This window comes from Quercus lobata, chromosome 1 (genome assembly GCF_001633185.2).
Source record: "Quercus lobata isolate SW786 chromosome 1, ValleyOak3.0 Primary Assembly, whole genome shotgun sequence".
Classification (NCBI taxonomy): domain Eukaryota; kingdom Viridiplantae; phylum Streptophyta; class Magnoliopsida; order Fagales; family Fagaceae; genus Quercus; species Quercus lobata.
Window position 1 is genome coordinate 5,162,497 of NC_044904.1, and position 20,635 is coordinate 5,183,131.

Genomic DNA, 20,635 nt, shown 5'->3' on the forward strand with positions numbered 1-20,635 from the left:
GTAGATTACATAAATAGCTAATTTGTCATGACAATAATTAGTCCAAGAATTAATGTATTAGATACATGCTCATTACAGGAAACTTCTACTATCAACAAAAATTGCAACTTCTACTATCAACAAAAACTCAAACTAACTTGATACAGAGAATGCAATAGTAGTAGATCTAGAGCATGCCAAATACTAAGATGAACAATAAACAGGGGAACTACTTGAAGATAAAACAAGGAGCTCCAGTGTCAGGGGGAACGGGAACTATAGAAGCTTAATTTCTAATTTTTGAGAAGAAGGGGAGGGGTGGCGCTGCTTCATTCACATTCAACAACAGAATCAAAGTGTCCTTTGTTATGATGTAAATAAAGCGTCACAGAAAATCATAAGCCAGAAGACTAAATAATATTATCACTTTAAATCACATGCAATTACATGTTCTGAATAACAAGAGAAATTTTTGTGAAAAAAGGCTACCTGACTTGCATTTCAACTTTACATCATAAAGGCCAAAATAAAAGATAATATCAATAATTTCTAAAATTTATCTAAAGCAATACAAGTGGCTCATAAGGTTAGTTTGCTTATGATGCTTTAAGTTGTGAAAGTTCTGTTGCAGAAGGCTTTAGAAGGAAGTCATTTATGATTTGTAGCCCTTTTGCAAAAAGCTATTCATGCCTGCCCAAGTCAATCTGATCTCTTCCTTGCAGTCTGTCAATGCCAACAGAAGTAGGGTCTATGGATGCTTCTGATCTCCTGAAATCTATCTCCAGCTCCTTCTCCCTCAGTAGCAATACCATGCGCTCATTCTCTAGTTTCATTCTATCATTCTCCAGCCTCATCCTTTCCAACTCCCAGTCTTTCTTGCTGCAGTATCTAAGCCACTTAAAATGCTGTTTCTCAAGCTCAAGAGCTTGAGCCTGGAAGCTGACTTTTTGTTCTTGAAGTTGCAACATCTGTCTCTTAATCCACTCTCTTCGCTCCCATAATGACTTTGTAGGGTCTTGGAAAATCCCAGCCATTTCAGCTTCAAAACTATCAAGCTCAACAGATTGTGACCAGAAATGGCCCTCCTCTTCACTCACCTTTGCCCTCCCACTGAATTCTCCCATCCTCTCCCCATCTCCTTCAGCATTAATATCATCTTCATTATCCATTTCATCATCATCACTGTCATTATTTTCCTCAGCTTCTTCCTTGTCTGACCCATTATTGTCTTTTGAGCAACTCCCTAGAGGCAGGGAATGGCCTTGTAGATCAAGATCCTGGCAATTTGGAATCCTCTGCCCATTATGGTATGCACACATTTCTTTATAAAACAAGTGCTTTGAGCTCAATATCTTTCTAACATCTTCCTTCGCCTTTGCTGTGAGATGAGGCATTGAATCCATAAGAGCAGGGTTCTCCACCACTCTACAGCTAGTTCCCCTACCAAGAATATCATTCAACCTCTTGTATCTCTTGTTCAAGTCATTAAACTTGTCCTCACACTGCTGTGGGGAAACATGACAACCCTTGCTTATCATTATCTTTGATACTGTTTTCCACTTACCCTTCTTCTGTAAACTCCCTGATTTCCTCTTATGCCCCTCACCACCCTCAAGTGTACCATCATCACCCACACAAGCAACCACAGCTATAAGAAGCCTAACCACATTATCTGTCCATTTCATCCGCTGCCATGGTGACCCCCGTTTCCCCCCATCATTGTCACCATTCCCATCTTCCGCAAAACTCGGCTCATCTTCTTCACTCATATTGTTACAACTGGAGATATTAATGGGGGCAACTGCCTTCCCTTTGCTAAAATTCATCGAAATACCTTTCAAAATCGAGCTTTTCTCTTCCATAAGTCCAATGGGGTGGTGGTCACATTCAAGGCCACTCATCACATTCACGTGATTTTGATGTCTTAACAAAGGATGACCCAATTGGGTCTGTGGATGTCTATGAATTGACGATTCAAGGTCTAATATTGCCCCATTCGGACCAGACAAAAACCCACCTCCCAAACCTGAACTGTCCATTTTTCCCAAACTTAACCCCAAAACCTTAAACCTCTTTCTCAATGCTCACAGAAAGTAGGAATAGAAAACAAACTAAAATTTTGAATTTTTACAATCAAGAAAACAAAGAACCAAACTGCACCAAGCCGTACCCAACTACTTAACTTGAATGAGTTTACTTTTCCATCATCAGCAACAAAGCAACCAAAATATCATTAAAAAAAAATTACAAACCCAAATCCTATTTTCCTTCCATTATATTACCAATCAAACAAAAGGGTCATCAGAAAGAGTGACAAAAATTCCACAAAATCCAGAAAAGATTAGACTCTCTTACAACAACTCCATGCCTCCTCCATCTATATTTCATATTAGTCATAAGCTAAAAAACTCTGGAAACCATATATATACACCAAACAAGATTCAAACTTTTCTCTCTCTCCAAAATACTACATTTATTTAAGCATATTTACACAAGGAAATACCAAGTTATTGAACCTAGAATTTCCCAGATAACAAAAAAATTTAAAACAAAAAAATAAATAACAGCTTGGGCTTTTTAAAGCATACCTTTTGATGATCCACAAAGGGCAGTTTAATCACAGAGAGAGAGAGGGTTTTGACTGAACAGTGAAATGAGTTTAGAGAGAGAGAGAGAGAGTTGGAAGCTTTGGGAGTTTGTGGCTGCGTCGAAACTTGGTTTGATGGAAGTGTGGAACACGGTGTTATGCAACGTGTTGAGGCACTGTTCGTCGGTGATAGGTGTCTTTGTCACAAACACTGTGCACTAATTCAGATTCCTCGACACTGAAAAGTTGATAATATTACGGCCTTACATTTTTTTCCTTAGTTTTACCCAATAGGCTATAGACTATAGAGACTGTATGTGTCAAGCAAGGTGTTCTATCTCTATTGGGAAGAATATTGTCCCCTATAAGGAATATTGAATAATAACCTGTCTCCAAAACTATTTATTTATCTCCATTATTTAGGAGAAATTATTATTATTATTATGTATATTATTAGTAATCTCTCAAAACAAAACAAAACAAAAATGTATTATTAGGCTTTTTCTTAATTAAGGATAAAAAAACAAGGTGTTACTTATTAGTTTTTCCGGTAACACACTTACCTCACATAAGGATTAAAGACAACGTGTTTGATCTTTATTGGTCTTTGGAAATAATTTTATCATTTATAATAGATAGTGAACAATGGCCTATGTCTATAACTATTTATAATTTATATACCTATTTTGTTTACAAAGGTGGTACATTATAAAAGGTTATTGTGATACAGCTTATACTCATATGACATTATTTTTGTCAATTCACATAGTTGAGGACATCTTTGTGTCTTCAATAATAATAGTCGAACTTACTCATATGTGGATGATCAAATATTTAATGGGGTGGTTCATTATAAAAGGTTGTTGTGATACAGCTTATACTCATATGACATTATTTATGTCAATTCACATAGTTGAGGACATCTTTGTGTCTTCAATAATAACAGTCGAACTTACTCATATGTGGATGATCAAATATTTAATGGAGACGTTGGAAAGACAATTGGAATCTCTCTCTATGTTTTCTCTCTATTTTGCCATCATATTTCTCTTTGAAAGTTAGGGTTAAAATTTCACTTTTATATGTGAAAAAGATTAGGGTTGAGGTAGCCGCAAAATCTACCCTAAAAGGAATTAATTTGTAACCTTTCGTAAATGGTTTTGCCCGAGCAAGGGACAGGTGAAGGACTGACAAAACACTTTGCATGAATTTATGTTTCATGTGAGCCAGCTCTACAATCTTGCACATTAAACAATAACTTCACCCTTAAATCCTTTTTACACCCTTTATAAAAATACAAAGCAGATAACCCAAATTTAAAACACTTTTATAATTGTGGGGCCCAAATAATTTATGGGCCAGGCCCATTTACCTGTGGGGAGTCCAAAGGCCCAAGCTGAGGAGGACTATGGCCCAAACTTGATGATATAAAGCACAAGATAGCCTTGGGATACAGCCGAGGACAGTTCAGTCCTCAGCAGACCTAAAGTCCCGTCGGGAAGAGGGGTAAAAACGGTATAGGACCAAAACTTGGAAGAAAAATCTAAAATATCCAGGGAAAGCTGCCCTTACTGCCATTCTATATTCTGAACCTGACAGAGCCGTATTCTTCGACTTTTACAACCACCCCCAACGACTTTGGGTATGGGCTGATGGGACAAGTATCAGTCTTAGAAAGATTGACTCTATACGTGGACGAAGGACAATGAACGCAGGCTAGTATAAAAGGAAAAATAAGCAATCTAAAGAAGGGGCTGGGAAAAATGGCAAAAAACCAGAACCTCCCAGCCCACCTCTAGGAGAAAGACTCCAGGGGTGAAGAAAACTTAGCCATGCATGAACACCACGAGAAACCCATCGCCTGGTGACCAAGGCCTAGCCTTTCAAATCCACGCTCTACAAATGATATTGTTTGGGCAATTTCTCGTACGAACCCAACACTGTTACGGTTCGTCACGAATCGTGTCCTTACAATTGGCGCCGTCTGTGGGAAAGGCTTGTGTGTTGGCATAGGCGGTAGGTCGAGAGAGTTCCTTTGTCATTTCTAACAACTGGTTATAGAGTTTTAGAGTAAAGTTCCACTAGGGGCTATGCTTCTTGACTAGGGGCTACGCTTGGAAGCGTTAATCGCACGGATAATTCTAGGGGCTTGGCCGAGGAGCTAACTCCCCTAAAGCCAAGGTCCAACGCAAAAAGAAAACTAGGTTTTGGATAGAACCAAGGCATTGCATGGTCCTCGAACTCAAGCCTATGGGGAAACCAACTACTTGGATGAGAAAACTAGGTTTTAGACAGAACCAAGGCATTGCATGGTCCTCGGACTCAAGCCTATGGGGAAACCAACTACTTGGATGAGAAAACTGGGTTTTGGACAGAACCAAGGCATTGCATGGTCCTCGGACTCAAGCCTATGGGGAAACCAACTACTTGGATGAGAAAATTGGGTTTTGGACAGAACCAAGGCATTGCATGGTCCTCGGACTCAAGCCTATGGGGAAACCAACTACTTGGATGAGAAAACTGGGTTTTGGACAGAACCAAGGCATTGCATGGTCCTCGGACTCAAGCCTATGGGGAAACCAACTACTTGGATGAGAAAACTGGGTTTTGGACAGAACCAAGGCATTGCATGGTCCTCGGACTCAAGCCTATGGGGAAACCAACTACTTGGATGAGAAAACTGGGTTTTGGACAGAACCAAGGCATTGCATGGTCCTCGGACTCAAGCCTATGGGGAAACCAACTACTTGGATGAGAAAACTGGGTTTTGGACAGAATCAAGGCATTGCATGGTCCTCGGACTCAAGCCTATGGGGAAACCAACTACTTGGATGAGAAAACTCGGTTTTGGACAGAACCAAGGCATTGCATGGTCCTCGGACTCAAGCCTATGGGGAAACCAACTACTTGGATGAGAAAACTGGGTTTTGGACAGAACCAAGGCATTGCATGGTCCTCGGACTCAAGCCTATGAGGAAACCAACTACTTGGATGAGAGAACTGGGTTTTGGACAGAACCAAGGCATTGCATGGTCCTCGGACTCAAGCCTATGGGGAAACCAACTACTTGGATGAGAGAACTGGGTTTTGGACAGAACCAAGGCATTGCATGGTCCTCGGACTCAAGCCTATGGGGAAATCAACTACTTGGATGAGAAAACTGGGTTTTGGACAGAATCAAGGCATTGCATGGTCCTCGGACTCAAACCTGTGGGGAAACCAACTACTTGGATGAGAAAACTGGGTTTTGGACAGAACCAAGGCATTGCATGGTCCTCGGACTCAAGCCTATGGGGAAACCAACTACTTGGATGAGAAAAAGATTGAGTTTTGTAAGGTTGGCTACTTAATAAAAATTCTAAGTTACTCAATCCTCGGCTCAAAAACTGTAACAGGTTAATGCCAATAGGAGTGTTAAGAAGATGTTGAAACTCGTCACTATTCAGTAGCCTAGGGGGGCTGTTCTTTTTGTGGGTGATATGTCCTTGGCTGGTTACTTCCTACACCGCATCGAGCATTGACCTATCATCTCGGCTAGTTTTGGGGTAAGTATCATTTTTCACAGGTCGGCATTGTTGTGCCAAACAACTCTATTAAGGTTATGGTGATATCTTTTTCTTAGTAAGCATTTTGGCCCTAAGTGTCATTGATTCAAATGCTATATTACTATGCCGAACAGCACTTGTAAATACATAATAGCGTCTTTCTCTTAGATAAGGGATTATGGCCCCAAGTATTGTACTCTAAGGTCGGCGGTATGGTGCCAGGCCGACTCAGTAGACCCATCATAATGTCCTTTCTTTTCCTGCCTAATGGAAGTTTCAGCCCTAAGTATCATTTGTTTGATTCAACATTATTAAGCCGGATTGTTTTTATAAACACAGAGCAAGGTCTTTCTATTAACTGGGACTTTGGTCCTAGACGTCGGCCACAGTTTAAAAATAAAAAAAAAAAGTTTCACAAGATTGTATGTCTATTCATTGCGTTATCATTTCGGAAATATAGAGATAGAGTATGTGAAATAAAGTGATAACAATTTTCATTAATATAAAGGTGTATTACAACGTACAAAGAGAGGTTTAAACAAGCCTATACAAAATGTGGATTGCCAAAACAAAAAAAAATTAAAAAAAAAAAAAAACAATACATTAAGTAAACAGTCAGGTCTCTTTTTAAACTCGCCTCCGAAGTCCTTCCAAACTCTGCCTCAGTAGCGCCCATATTGAGAAAAGGACCTTCTTCAGAAGAGGATGGAGGAGATGAATGAAGAAGATGGAGGAGATAAATGAAGAAGATGGAGGAGATGAATGAAATGAAGGAGGAGAAAAAGAGAGAAGAGATGAAAAGAAAGAAAAATGAGCAAAAAAGGGAGAAGGAAAAGCACCAGGATGGATCTGGTGGTGGAAAGAAGAAGAAAGAGAGGTAAAAGGAGACACCAGTGAACGAAGAGAGGAAGAAGCAGAGGCACTTGGTCCCTGCCTCAGTCCTGACTCCTAACACACTGGTGCCATGTTAGGTATGCTCATGAGAGAGCGGTTGGTACTAATGATGGGTGTCCTCAACTCAGTCACGCCGAAAGTTTGACGTGACGAGTCCCTGCTTCGGATTTTGGCTGAAAGGAAGGTGAGATAAATCTTGAGTCTTCGTCATCTCTGCCCTGATCGAGCCATTACGAACTTTATTGGAACGTGGTGTTCACGGGTAGGGGGGGTATGGTTCCTTCATTACTCGTTGTTATGGTGAACGTATTATGATTTAGTGTATAACTAGTGGGTAAAGTAAACGCTAAGGGAGGCTAAGAATTTCAGATCTCAGAAAGATAAAAAGGGTCTCTGTACGAGAGCGGTAGCCTCCTACTTATCTTCTTATAGGAAGGACAAAACGAAAGGTATTAAATTCGTCCAGGTTTCCAAAAGAATCTGTAAAAAAGGATGTATCCGTTCCACTTCCCCACCTCATCAAACAAACCGTCGAATTTAAATAGGTCTCGTAAATATAAGCCATTAAAAACGCGTTTTGGATAACCAAACGGCGAGAACGCATCAGGAGTAAAATCAAAAGAATGTCTCGTAGACCGGTGCATTTCCTGGGCAGATAGAGAACCGCCAGCATTAGTGAAAGGCCGAATTAAATGAGCTATAATAAATGCTCGGTGTTACCAAAACCCCCCTTTCCAACCAAGAGGTTAGACAGCAGGGTTTTGAGGGGCTATTGTGGGGCCCAAATAATTTATGGGCCAGGCCCATTTACCTGTGGGGAGTCCAAAGGCCCAAGCCGAGGAGGACTATGGCCCAAACTTGATGATATAAAGTACAAGATAGCCTTGGGATACAGCCGAGGACAGTTCAGTCTTCAGCAGACCCAAAGTCCCGCCAAGAAGAGGGGTAAAAACGGTATAGGACCAAAACTTGAAAGAAAAATCTAAAATATCCAGGGAAAGCTGCCCTTACTGCCATTCAATACTCTGAACCTGACAGAGCCGTATTCTTCGACTTTTACAACCACCCCCAACGACTTTGGGTATGGGCTGATGAGACAAGTATCAGTTTTGGAAAGGTTGACTCTATACGTGGACAAAGGACAGTGAACGCAGGCTAGTATAAAAGGAAAAATAAGCAATCTAAAAAAGGGGCTGGGAAAAATGGCCAAAAACCAGAGCCTCCCAGCCTACCTCCAGGAGAAAGACTCCAGGGGTGAAGAAAACTTAGCCATGCATGAACACCACGAGAAACCCATCGCCTGGTGACCAAAACCTAACCTTTCAAACCCACGCTCTACAAATGATATTATTTGGGTCATTTCTCGTACGAACCCAATACTATTACGGTTCGTCACGAATCATGTCCTTACAATAATGGACTATGCCAACACTAATTTGCCTTACCATTTTAAAAAGTTTTTATTGTCATTTAATGGATAGAAAGTGCTATAGTAAACAAAATTTATAAAATACTATCATGTAATGTATTTAGCATTTTACATACTCAAAATAACACATTTTCAAATTCTAAAGAAAATCATAAAATAAGTGTGAAGGGTACAACCTCTTTCTCTGACAACACAATTAAACGAATGAAAACAGGCAAGGAACTGTCCCATCATCCCCTGGGAGGACAACGCAGGAGCAATAGAGGGGATGGTATTAGGGTGGGGGATAGGGGATAGGGACAGTTCCCCCAATAGAGGGGATGGTATTTGACCAATGCATGGCCTTACACATGCCTTACAACAGTGCCTACATACATTCCAAGAACAGAAGATGACAAAAGGGGACATTCCAAGAACAGTGGCTAGCTACGCATTTAACCCAAAAAAACAAAAACAACACATTATTACTCCCATAAAAAAAAAAAAAAAAAAAACACATTATTACATATGAGTAGTGTGTGTCACACACATTACGAACTACACCGGCCTGCTGCTCCGAGTGGTATCCGGTCAAGTCAAGTGACCTTTAATTTAGGGGTTCTAATCATTGCATAAATAATTATAAAAAAAGAAAAAAAAAAAGTCTAAGGCCTGTTTGATAGGTAGAGAAGTTTGAATAATATTGTTTGTAGTTTTTTGAAATTCGTGTGGCTAAAAAAATATATGAAAATGTGTATAATGTTGTTTAAAAACTGAAAATATGTTATTTAGATAGTTTACCAAACATGGCCTAAGATTTCAGTTCAAAAAATAATTTGTGCTTACTGTGTTTGCAATAATGTGTATACTAACAATTAGCTGATTTATATGTATGTGTTTGGATACCAATGAAAAATTAAAATTATTTTACTATTCAGCTTATTTTTGCTACTATTTATGGGCCCCATTGCACTTTTTGGTATTATTTATAGACCCCATTATACTATTTTAATTAACTTTTACCTTTATCTACAGTACTTTTAACAATAAGTTTTTTTATTTCAGCAAAATAAACGGTATCTAAACAGACCCATAATCTAAGAAGAGAACATGACAAAAGAGACACTCTCATGGCATGTCTTGCTGCTCTTCCCTACAACTACAAGCTATACCTTCAGGGTAATTTCTACTCAGTATAGAAACGCACAGCTCTAATGTCTTAAGAATGTTCATGCAAATCTTGGCAAAGAATATTAGTAATTGCCATAATCTTTTTTCATTAAATATATCAAAACAGAATTAAATGATGTTAATTCTAGGTAAGCTGCTTCAACATCACCAGGCTGAGAACAATTGACTCTCATTTGAGAGTGTTAATAACAAAAAAAATTGCATCAAACATTTTTATCAATTATCAAAAGCAAACATATTGAAAAATAAGATTCCCACCGAGCATCTCCAGCTACAAAACTAGTTTGCTCATTTTCTAATCTCAATTTCATTAAAAGCAATTATATTTTGAGTTACATTTACAAGAACCAAAAATAATGATAATGGCAAACTGTGTCAGCATCACCACATTAAGAATAATTGGATTTCTCATTTGAGACAATGTTAAAAACTAATAGAGTTGCATCAAACATTCATATCACATGACAAACATATTGATAATGAGATTCCCGCCAAACATCTCAAGCTTGATGCAAAATACCAATCTATTTTGCTCTTTTTTCAATCTCTATTTCATTAAAAAGCAGTTATATTTTGAATTGCATTACTGTAACTACATCTAAGTATAATCTGTAAGCCAAGTATTGCACATAATATGCATATTGGAAATCTTTAAGAAATAAAGCTTGTAAAGTTGTAGTCCATTGTATTCACTCCACATCTTACTAGCTCCATCGTATCCTTATTCTAAATGCATACTCTTTTATAGTTAATGCAGTAGTATCTTTGACATAAAAAAATTAAAAAACCTCTCTATTGAAACCACGTTTATCAACATTCCTCAACATAATTTCCATTTCCTTGCTTTCAACTCATCCCAAGCTTCATCAATGATAATGCAAGATTTTTGTGACCCTAGTTTCTTCACAGATCATACCCACACTACAATTGCAAGATATGCAAAGTCTTCTTTTAAAAAATGTGTGATGTGAAGAAATTAGGTATGATCTGTGGAGAAATTTGCATATCCATTGTTGGTGGAGAGACTACAGACTGTGACACATAACCAGTCAACCAAATGTTAGATTCATTATTCATACTGCACAGTAAAACCCAAAGCTCCTCGAAAAGCATTTCATTATTTATACTACAAGTCCACCAAATTACAACTTCTACAATTTTATGCATTTCAGTTGCATATAAACAACCAAAGAGGGTGAGAGGTAACTTTTTGATGGTCAAAGAGGGGGATGAAAAGAGATTATAAAAGAGAGAGAATTTTCAGCCAGACTGAAAAACTAGAAAGAGAATGGGAACACAGGAACAACCCCAAATTGATATGCCATCAGAAGGAGAGAAGTGAAGACCACCTCATTCTTTTTCAGAGAGGCCAATTCTTTCTCTTTTAGGGGGGTTGGGGGGAAGAGGAGGGGACCTCCCACATGACATTGCCCTGGACCACAGTCTACTAGTTCTGAATCCTATGAATCAATCTGCCCGATTATTGAGCATAAAAATTATAAGCTCTACCCAATTCAATTAGAAAAAGCTGTGCTAATATTACAGATGATATTTACCCTCTAATGATCCCAGAAATTACATTATACATCACGATTACAACCCCACTGCAGCAATCTATCTTTAGTTAAGAATTGATTTTTTATTGTAAGTCAATCAATGAAACTATTAGGCATGGCTTTGTAGTACTACACGTCTACACCAGCTTCAACCAAGCAACGATAGGCATGGCTCCTATGGCATTCTAGCATGCAGAGGCTTCTTATAAGACTGCAATAAGAGGGAAGAACAAACCACACTAATGGATGAAGCAGCCATGCAAGCACCTGCAAGCCAAGGTGGTAAGCGAATTCCAGTGAAGGGGAACAAAATTCCAGCAGCAATTGGCATGCCAAGGATGTTGTAGCCAAGGGCCCAAACGTAGTTAAGCCGAATTCGGGACATAGTCTTTCTAGAGAGATCAATGGCTGTAACCACATCTTCCAAGTTACTCTTGATAAGAACTATATCGGCTGCTTCTATAGCTACATCAGTGCCAGCACCAATTGCCATGCCAACATCTGCTGCAGCTAAAGCTGGTGAGTCATTTATTCCATCTCCAACCATTGCCACAGCCATTCCTTTCATCTGCATCCAACATCAGTTGAACAAGTCAAATAAGACCAAAATTAAAATAGGACGCAAGTAAATAGATTAATGAGATCACAGTTCAATAGCAATCAGATCACATCCAATTCATCACCATTCAATCAGTTCAAAAAAAAATTGTATTAAAAGTCTATGAACCACTTGGACACCAGAAGAACTAACTTTGGTTGGTAGTCCACTAATCTGAAAATCGGTCCCAAATATTATAATTCTTTTGATTTGTAATACTTTTAAAACCTATGTACAAATTTTGTAATTTTAAACTGATAAATTTGCTGGAACCTATTAATAAGTTTTCGAACTGTGCTTTAGAAGATGGGGGCTCCAAGCACAAGCAATAGAAGTAAGGCGTTTAAATTTTGCATGCCCCACTAAGTGTCATCAAGATCTTTTTCTAAATGAACAATAAATGCTACCACAATTATCAGAATAAAATTTAAACATAATTATCATCAAAGTTAAATTATGATATATGGATCCAAAACTTATTGGTTTGTATGGCTACAGAACTATTGCCGATGAATATAAAGCTTGGGAAGGCTGCACAAAGCTACATCTGTAGAGCAGCTAGTCATATTTATCTAAAGCTGAGTAAGATAATGTGCAAGTGAGAAAAACAAAACAGAGCAGGCTCACAAAATGCTGAAAACAAAACTGATGGAGTTCAAATATTATGCAAAATGCAATGAATCACATTAATTATCATGGAAAGCTTAAAAGCCACATCTAGAAATTTGTAATAATTTTTAATTCCAGTTAGTTGTATTAGCAAAGATCTCTAACTGGAAAGCACTCCCTCCACCAATAAAAAAGGGGATAGAGAGTAAGATCATAGGTTCAAGGCTATTGAATGCCTGTGTAATTTCCCAATCCACAAGAAAATTCCCCTCTATATAACCTTCCACTAACCAGCTCAAATGATACTATATGCAAAAAGAAATGGAAAGATGCCTTTTTGGTACCCTGGGGGTCAGATTTCCACTCGGGTTCCTAGAACCAAGTAACCAAATTATTAGAATTTTGGACAGTGATTATTGGTGTGTTTCCTCTCTCTCTCTCTCTCTCTCTATATATATATATATATATATATATTGAAATAATACTTGTACACAATCCAAAATGGTGAAAATAACATGATGAGGTAACAGGACTCTTTGTTCAAAGATTATAAAGGTCCAATTGCACGCATGGCATGCTGAGGAATTAAAAACTTAATATATTTTTCTTTCAGGAGCAGCTGTCTTTTCTTTTTCCCCTTTTTTTTTTGTTGATGAATTGATGAATCTTTTTTCCCTTTTTTCAATACTTATTCAGCCACCATAATCATTTCCCAATTATACTGTCACCTTACCAATTACTCATTGACAAGTACCTTTCAAAAGAGATTTATATACCATACTGCACTGTGTCAACATGGTAAATAGGCCAAATTAGCTTACCTGCAATTCTTTGATCTTGTCAGCTTTTCCCAGTGGATCAGTCTCAGCAAACACCTTGTCAATGCCAACCTCATTAGCAATGGCAGTTGCAGTAGCCAAGTTATCACCAGTCACCATGACACTTGAGATGCTCATTGAGCGGAGGAAAGAGATGACAAGCTTAGCCTCTGGCTTCACTGGATCAGTTACAGCAAAAGCTCCAGCAACCTTCCCATCAATGGCCACTAACATGCATGTTCGAGCGAGTTGCTCATTTTTTGAAATATAATCATCAACCTCAGGACCAATTGGGACTTTACAAGCTCGCATCAGCCTCTTGTTCCCTACCAAAACTGTTGCATCACCGACTTTGCCACTAATGCCCGCTCCTGTGTGCACCTCAAAGTCCTTCACCTCTGTGAAATGCTTTGTGTGGGACCCAATCTTTTGACGGTATCTCTTAGCATGTTCCACCACAGCTTTTGCCAAAGGATGCTCACTGTTTACCTAACAAATGTGGAAAATAAGTTCAAGAAATCATTCTATTTATATGTCTAATTTACTTATCAAATAGAAATCAGGCCAAGTTCTATGCATACAATACAGGCCTTGCTGTTTTACTACAAAAAATCTTTCAAAAAATGCATATGACAATCTGAATTTCATATCAAAATTTAGACACCAACCTCTGCAGCGGTAGCCAAATCACAAAACTCCTCCATGGAGTAACCGGAAAAGGGCACTGCACTGACTACTTCTGGTTTTCCAACTGTCAGTGTCCCTGTTTTATCAAAAACAACTGTTTTCACCTGCATTATCAACCAAGGAAACACAAATGGCAGGTTAAAAAATTCTTTTTTTTTTTAAGTGTTAAAAAATCTTTTCTACTACAAAGCAAAAAGTGACATAAATTGAAATTCAACTTGCAAGACTATGGCTCAAATTGTAACAAAGTTTAAAATAAATAAAATTTTAAAAAAGAACAGAAGGAAATGACCATTTGCCAAAGGAGGGGAGGTTAAAAATATCACTAGATGAAGGATATAATTTATCAAACACTTGAATATCAATAGGCTATGTTAGTGGAACATTTGGTGATATGATAACCAGACAAACTCTAGGCAAGCAACCTCCATTAATACAAATGAGCGAGAAACAGCTCCCAGCCTTGGGAGATTTACAGAATTTGGCATCAAGCACTGATCTCATGATGCAAAACTGATGGTACTCTGAATTTTCAGGTACGATTTGTCAAACATAGCTTTTACTACTAAAAATTGGAACGGCATACTTTGTGGATAGCCAGGCTAGCAGGAACAAGACTAAGTTAAGGGATTTCACACATTAGCAAAAACAACCTGTAAAATAAAACCAATACTGTTAAACAGATTTAGTTGTCTACTAGACAAAAGTGGATTTACCTTATGAGCCTTTTCAAGTGCATTTCCTCCCTTAATAAGCACACCTTGTGAAGCACCCTTCCCTGTGGCAACCATGACCGCTGTAGGGGTTGCTAGTCCCAGAGCACACGGGCAGGCAACCACTAGCACTGAAATACCAAACTGCAGGGCGAGCTCAAATTTATTAGTTGCTTCTGGTATCCAATATTCAGGATAAACACCAGCTTGTCCGGTGATAAACCATCCCAGCCATGTTAAAAATGCTGCAGCAACGACCTGATATGGGGTGAAAAAAATAAATTACTTTTCCAATGAACAGTAGTCAATTTACAGGAAACCAAGGGAACCAGTGTCTCCAGAAGGTTTCAAAAGCAAATCAAGCAGTGAAATTAGTCAATTTACCAAGCTGTGTGTGTATCCAATTTCTATGTCTTATGGAAAACTGGTTCACTTTCCATAATATGCATCCATAAACTCAGTCTTCTAGAGAGAAGTAGACTTGAAGAGTCGCTTATAGAATGCCTACTAAGTGAAGACTCTCCACTTCATTTAATAGGGGAACATGGAGGAAAGCAAAGCTTAGCTAGTTTTCTAAGGCCAACCACTACATAAGCCACTGGCAGAGAAAGCTCGAAAAGCTCCCCTTCATTTGTTGCTAAGTCAGGGTACTTTCTTGCCATCCAATTCCAATTACATCTTAGTTCCTAAAACACAGTTTCTCACTGACAGTATTTTGCAGAAACACTAGGTCTGTCATGTTTTTCTGGCACACACCACTCACAGATGCTTTGGAAAAATGGAGTTGGTAACTTTCTTTAAAAATCAGTCTCCACAGGAAGTTAGAAGTTATACAAGGTCCTTTAACAAAAATAAGATGAAATAATCTTTTCAGTCCTCAAGGGTATTTAGTAGTCGATGACAAAGTAGTCAGTATTCATTGTTTTTGGTACAACCAGGTGCAAGTACCAGTGTGGAAGCTCTTTACCCTCCCCACAATGATGGTCCCCTCTTCAGTCCCACAAAGATCTCTACATGCTTGTCCAGTCTAGGACAACTGACGTCTTCCACCCTTAAGTAAGCGGGAATCAAGCAAAAAGCCTGCTCGTTTTTATTAACGATAAATGTAATTTAATATCTATATCTATATTTTTTAAAGCTTCAAGGTACAAATTTTAATTTTCTTGGCCCTAACAAGGTTTTTGGGTGGGGGGCAGAAGGGGGGGGGTGGAGAGGAGTAAAGACATGAAAACTGTGACTTTCAACAGAAAAACTCTTTAAAATAGCATATTACATATCAGAAATCCAAGGGAGAAAAACTCACTGTAGGAACAAAAAACCTCGATATCTTGTCTGCTAGTTTCTGAACAGGAGCTCTGGCAAGCTGTGCTGCTTCAACAAGTTGAACAATTTGGGAAAGTGCAGTCTCTGACCCAACATGAGTGGCCTTAACCAGTAAGCATCCATTCTCATTCATAGTGCCACCAATAACCTGGTCAAGGCATTAGTACAATTTAGAATACATTCAAATGTTACACATCAACAAAGAAGAAGACACAGTACCTTGTCACCAGGTCCTTTAGCTATGGGTATTGCCTCTCCTGTAATCATGCTTTCATTAACATGGCTTTGCCCATCGATAACAATGCCATCAACAGGAACTTTTGCACCTGGAACAATCTTAATTATGTCATTTTTTTGTAATAACTGAGTGCTAATTTCTTCCTCAGAGACAACATTTCCATCATTGTCCAATGTCAACAGATGAGCTGTATCAGGAGCAAGGTCAGTCAACTTTGATAAAGCATCTGATGTCTTTCCTTTAGCCAGAACTTCCAGATATTTCCCTAAGAGAATGAAGGATATCAACATGGCACTTGTTTCAAAGAAATCCTGCCCCTCAAATTTGTCTGAAGTCAATGCTTTTATCAGTATATACATGGAGTAAAAATATGCGGCATTGGTGCCTAGAGCAACTAGAACATCCATGTTAGCTGATTTTCGTCTCAAAGCATAATATGATCCCACATAAAACCTGACAAGGATAACCAAAGCCAAACAATTATTGGGCTCAGAAAGGTATTTGCTTATTTATAATTCTTAGAAACAGATATACTCAAGTTGTGGCTATATTATTAGTAAAAACTACTAGTTGTGTACCTTCGACCAATGATGAACTGCACAGGTGTACAAAGAATCCACCTTAGAAGTATCCCAATGGTGAGCATGTTGTGAATCTTGTAATCCAACCAGTTCCCGTAAGGAGGAAGCATCGGGAGTAACATGGAGAAGACAAATACTGGAACTGAAAATATGCAGCTCAAGAAAAACTGGTCCCTATAAATCCGAATTTCCTGCTGCTGCTCAGCTTCTCTTCGAATTGGAGCAACAAACAAGCTTGCATTATATGATTTGGAGCCATTTCCAGCTTCTTTAATGCAATTAATAAGAGACCTTGGACCATTGAGGTCTGGGTCATAGGCAACAGTAATCTTATTTTCTTCCAAGTTCATTTCAACATGAGTCACACCTACAACTGACTCAAGCGAGGAACGAATAATGGTCAAATCTTCTGGAGAATTAACTCCTTCAACTGTCAAATGCACTTTGTTTGCATCATTTTCCGAGCTAATGAGTTCAGCTCCAAACCCTGCATCTTCAATTGCTTCAATGATGCAATCAGTATCAGTGAGGTTAGGATCAAAGTGGACCTTTGCTTCTTCAAGGGCCAGACCAACCACTGCTGTTTTCACTCCATCAATCATTTGAAGGGCACGTTCAATAGACTCAGAGCAGCTAGTGCATGCCATTCCTTTAATCCTAAGTCTGCATACTGATATGTCTTGTTCTGGAAACTCATCAACTGGAAAACCTGCTTCTTCTATGGCTTCCTTGATTTTTTTTACCTAAATAAAAATCACATTATTAAGTTTTCCAGCCTCTAAGAATAAATATAGGAGTTACAAATTAGGATTAAAGCAACCAGATATGGACCAGAAGAAAATCATTCCTTGTGTGAAATAAATATAAATTCTGCATCATCCTGAAAATTGCAAGTAAATTCACTTCAGCAAAGAACCAGTTTCTTTCAGAAAAAATTAAAATCTTGGGGAGGGTCACCTTTTGTTTAACATTTTCTTCAATGGCAATTTGTAGGCATGCACATACACACACATACAATCACAGAGAGGCAAAATCAAGGTCACATATCTCCACACGCACACAGTGATGTATATTTCACGCTGTTACATTTTAAGATTTCAAGTATCCTCTTCTTTTCCTCCAGTCTCCTTAGCATCCAATTGGTTTAAAAACAGATTTATGTTTTGGTAGAAGAAAAGAGGAATGAAATCTGAACTTGGTATCTCAAATTCCCTTAAAATAATAAGTTAAGCATCAAAATCAAGTTCATATATTCATATACTATTCTCTACATCAGAATGATATTAATAGAAAATAAAAAAAATTAATAAAAAAATAAAAAAAAAAAAACCTTGAAACATTTAACTACAGCTGTCAAAAAACACAAATATATGGAAGGAGTCTGTGCACATGTAGCAAGGTTGTGAAACTCAATTATTTTAAAATCATTATGAGACGATAAACACTTAACAGAGCTTTGGAACATAAATTCTTCAGTAAGTTCACAAAGATCACTTACCTTGATGAGCTCTGGAATATAATTGATGGCAGCAAGGCCTTGAAGTGGTGAAACAACAGCATTCTCAATCCCATCAAGCTTTTGCAGCAAAGATTCTACAGTTGTTGAACATGATGCACACTTGATCTCCCCTATTTTAAACTTAACCGTCCTAATTTTCCTTTCTTTGTTGTTAGTTGGTTGAGGGATATCAACCACAAAATCATCCGAAGACTTCAATAGTGGCACATTAAGATCATCCTTCCCGTTAACCTCCATAATTCTCGACTCAAGTCACTCAATCCTAAACAACAAATGAAAAAGAAAATATACTCAATATACAATACCAAATACTACACTGTCCCAACACACAAGGTCATGATCATCAAATTGCAGGATATTAGACAACAACATTGATCCACAAACATTCCAAATAACTCCCAAAGCCTAAAAAATTCATTTTTTTTCTATATAAAGAAAAATAGATCCCATTAATTTACACATTGATATTCTTCTCAGCTCAACAACAAATAAATAAATAAACGGTTGACTAATTCAACAAGCAAATCAAAGTCCCAGTGCTTGTTCCTGAAAATTTTTATCCCAAGGCATCGTAGAGAATTCTAATTTTGTTTAAATTGAGGAATAGAAACAGTATACGTAGAAATACACTATTTTACAATGGAAATAATTGTTAGAAAATTGCGATTGCAGTCAAGTTTTGAATTTTTTTTTTTTTAAAAAAAAAAATCTTGATAGAGATAAAAATAAACTAATTAATTTATAGTTCTTTCTTTGGCCCAATTATCGATTAAGTGATTTACCTTGTATGAATCGGTATTAATTCAATGATTGATTAGAGTTACAATTTCACCAAATTCATCAGCTCAAATCGCAAAACACAATATCAAACAAATAATCAAAAAAGAAAAATCTTATAACCTTCTAATAATCTCTCAAACCACAAACAATAATAACAATATTCAAAAACAACAACTAAAATCAAATCAAAGTCCCAGAATAATTCAAAAAAAAAATTACCAGTTAAAATTCCACAAATCAGAACCAGACTCAACCTATTATTAAAAAATTTTGATTATGATTACGATGTTATGACGATGATGACTAGGGTTTTTGAGAATTAAGGTTTTTGGCGAAAATACATGTGTAAGGGCTAAGAAAAGAGGGATTAGGGTTTGAGAGAAAAATACCAGAGGCAGAGGGATGGTTTGAGTGGTAAAGTCGGCGAGAGAGAGTTCTGCGTTTGTAAGACCTTTTTTTTTTTTTTTTGGGGGGGGTTTTTGGAGGGCTTTGTCTTTATATACTCCTCTCTTTCTCTCTCTGCTTTTTAAATATTTGAAAATCTTAACGGCTTAGGTTACATTCCCGGTACATAATTATAACCCCTGGCAACTCAGATTTTTTTGTATTAAGGGTAATGATAAATAAGAGCAAGGAGATTTTTAATAATATTGTTTAAGTTTTATAAAAATATGTGTGGTGAAAAAGTGTGGAAATACATGCTGTAGTGTTTAAATAATAATTTTTGTTGTTTAAATACCGTTATCAAACAGGCCTAAATCATTTTAGGAAAGTTTTGACATTATATTCACGGGAAATATAAAAAATTGTCAAAAAAATTCTAAACAACAAATTATTATTGGTTTTAATTTGGGTTCATCACTAACTTCATTTTTTTACTTTGCTATTTAATATTTGTTGTGAAAATATTGAGAATATTTATTACTTATTTGGTAATGTATGCTAACAAAATGGTCTTTAATATTTGTTGTGAAAATATTAAGAATGTTCATTACTTATTCGGTAATGTATGCTACATATACAAATTACTGGTGTTGAAATTATTAAAGTGATCAATTGTGAGAGGTAAGGAAAAAGATTAGTCCCATAAAAGTGTTAGCTGTGCTCATCATTTATGGTAAACTATATTCAATAATTGTAAAATTATTATGGGAAAAGTTGTGTCCACTGTCCTATCGTTTATGGGCAATGGGTGATCTATGTGATAATTGACCAAATCATTGCATGACCTTTTGGGCAACCTCTTTTGGTTAAAATGGTCTTGGTCACTTTGGGAATCCCCAAACTTTCTTTCTATAAGAGAATATCCAAACTTTTAAAAAGCATAAGTTATGGGTTTTGTCTTGCTTTTGTTGGTGATAAGGATCTCAACCAAACACAATTATCCCCATATAATTGCCAATATATATTTTCAAGATTTAACAGTATACGAATTATCATATCATTTTAAATTTTAAAATAATGTGACAATCTATATTTCTCTTTATTGTAATAATAATATGAATCATGCAATTAATCGATTTAAAAATGAGAGGATCCTTTTCCAATGAGAAAATGGTGGGATAGAACCGAATTATGGATACCTTCTCAAAATGGGACAAATACTTTG

At 37.3% G+C, this 20,635-nt stretch overlaps 2 protein-coding genes across 2 annotated transcripts; both read right to left on the minus strand.

Annotated features, from left to right (window-relative positions):
- Positions 1 to 377: 377 nt before the first annotated feature.
- On the minus strand, positions 378 to 2,824 carry LOC115975709. The gene has a single exon (XM_031096610.1). It carries the CDS (start codon positions 2,016 to 2,018, stop codon positions 660 to 662), a length of 1,359 nt encoding a protein of 452 aa, XP_030952470.1. The 5' UTR covers positions 2,019 to 2,824; the 3' UTR covers positions 378 to 659.
- Positions 2,825 to 10,827: 8,003 nt separating this feature from the next.
- On the minus strand, positions 10,828 to 19,494 carry LOC115975718 (copper-transporting ATPase HMA4-like). Its single transcript, XM_031096620.1, has 9 exons — positions 19,416 to 19,494; positions 18,226 to 18,508; positions 16,725 to 17,470; positions 16,128 to 16,599; positions 15,889 to 16,056; positions 14,589 to 14,843; positions 13,854 to 13,976; positions 13,189 to 13,674; positions 10,828 to 11,728 (listed from the first exon to the last, which is right to left on the minus strand). Exons 2-9 carry the CDS (start codon positions 18,481 to 18,483, stop codon positions 11,336 to 11,338), a joined length of 2,901 nt encoding a protein of 966 aa, XP_030952480.1. The 5' UTR covers positions 18,484 to 18,508; positions 19,416 to 19,494; the 3' UTR covers positions 10,828 to 11,335.
- Between the last annotated feature and the right edge of the window lie 1,141 nt (positions 19,495 to 20,635).

What these genes read in the sequence shown, in the direction of transcription:
- LOC115975709 (XM_031096610.1), bottom strand. Translation starts at nt 2,018, where the DNA reads ATGGACAGTTCAGGTTTGGGAGGTGGGTTTTTGTCTGGTCCGAATGGG.
- LOC115975718 (XM_031096620.1), bottom strand. Translation starts at nt 18,483, where the DNA reads ATGGAGGTTAACGGGAAGGATGATCTTAATGTGCCACTATTGAAGTCT. An exon ending in CGAGGTTTTTTGTTCCTACA is followed by an intron (nt 14,844 to 15,888) that starts GTGAGTTTTTCT and finishes ACCCCATATCAG; the next exon opens with GTCGTTGCTGCAGCATTTTT. An exon ending in ATTTGGCTACCGCTGCAGAG is followed by an intron (nt 13,675 to 13,853) that starts GTTGGTGTCTAA and finishes CACATTTGTTAG; the next exon opens with GTAAACAGTGAGCATCCTTT.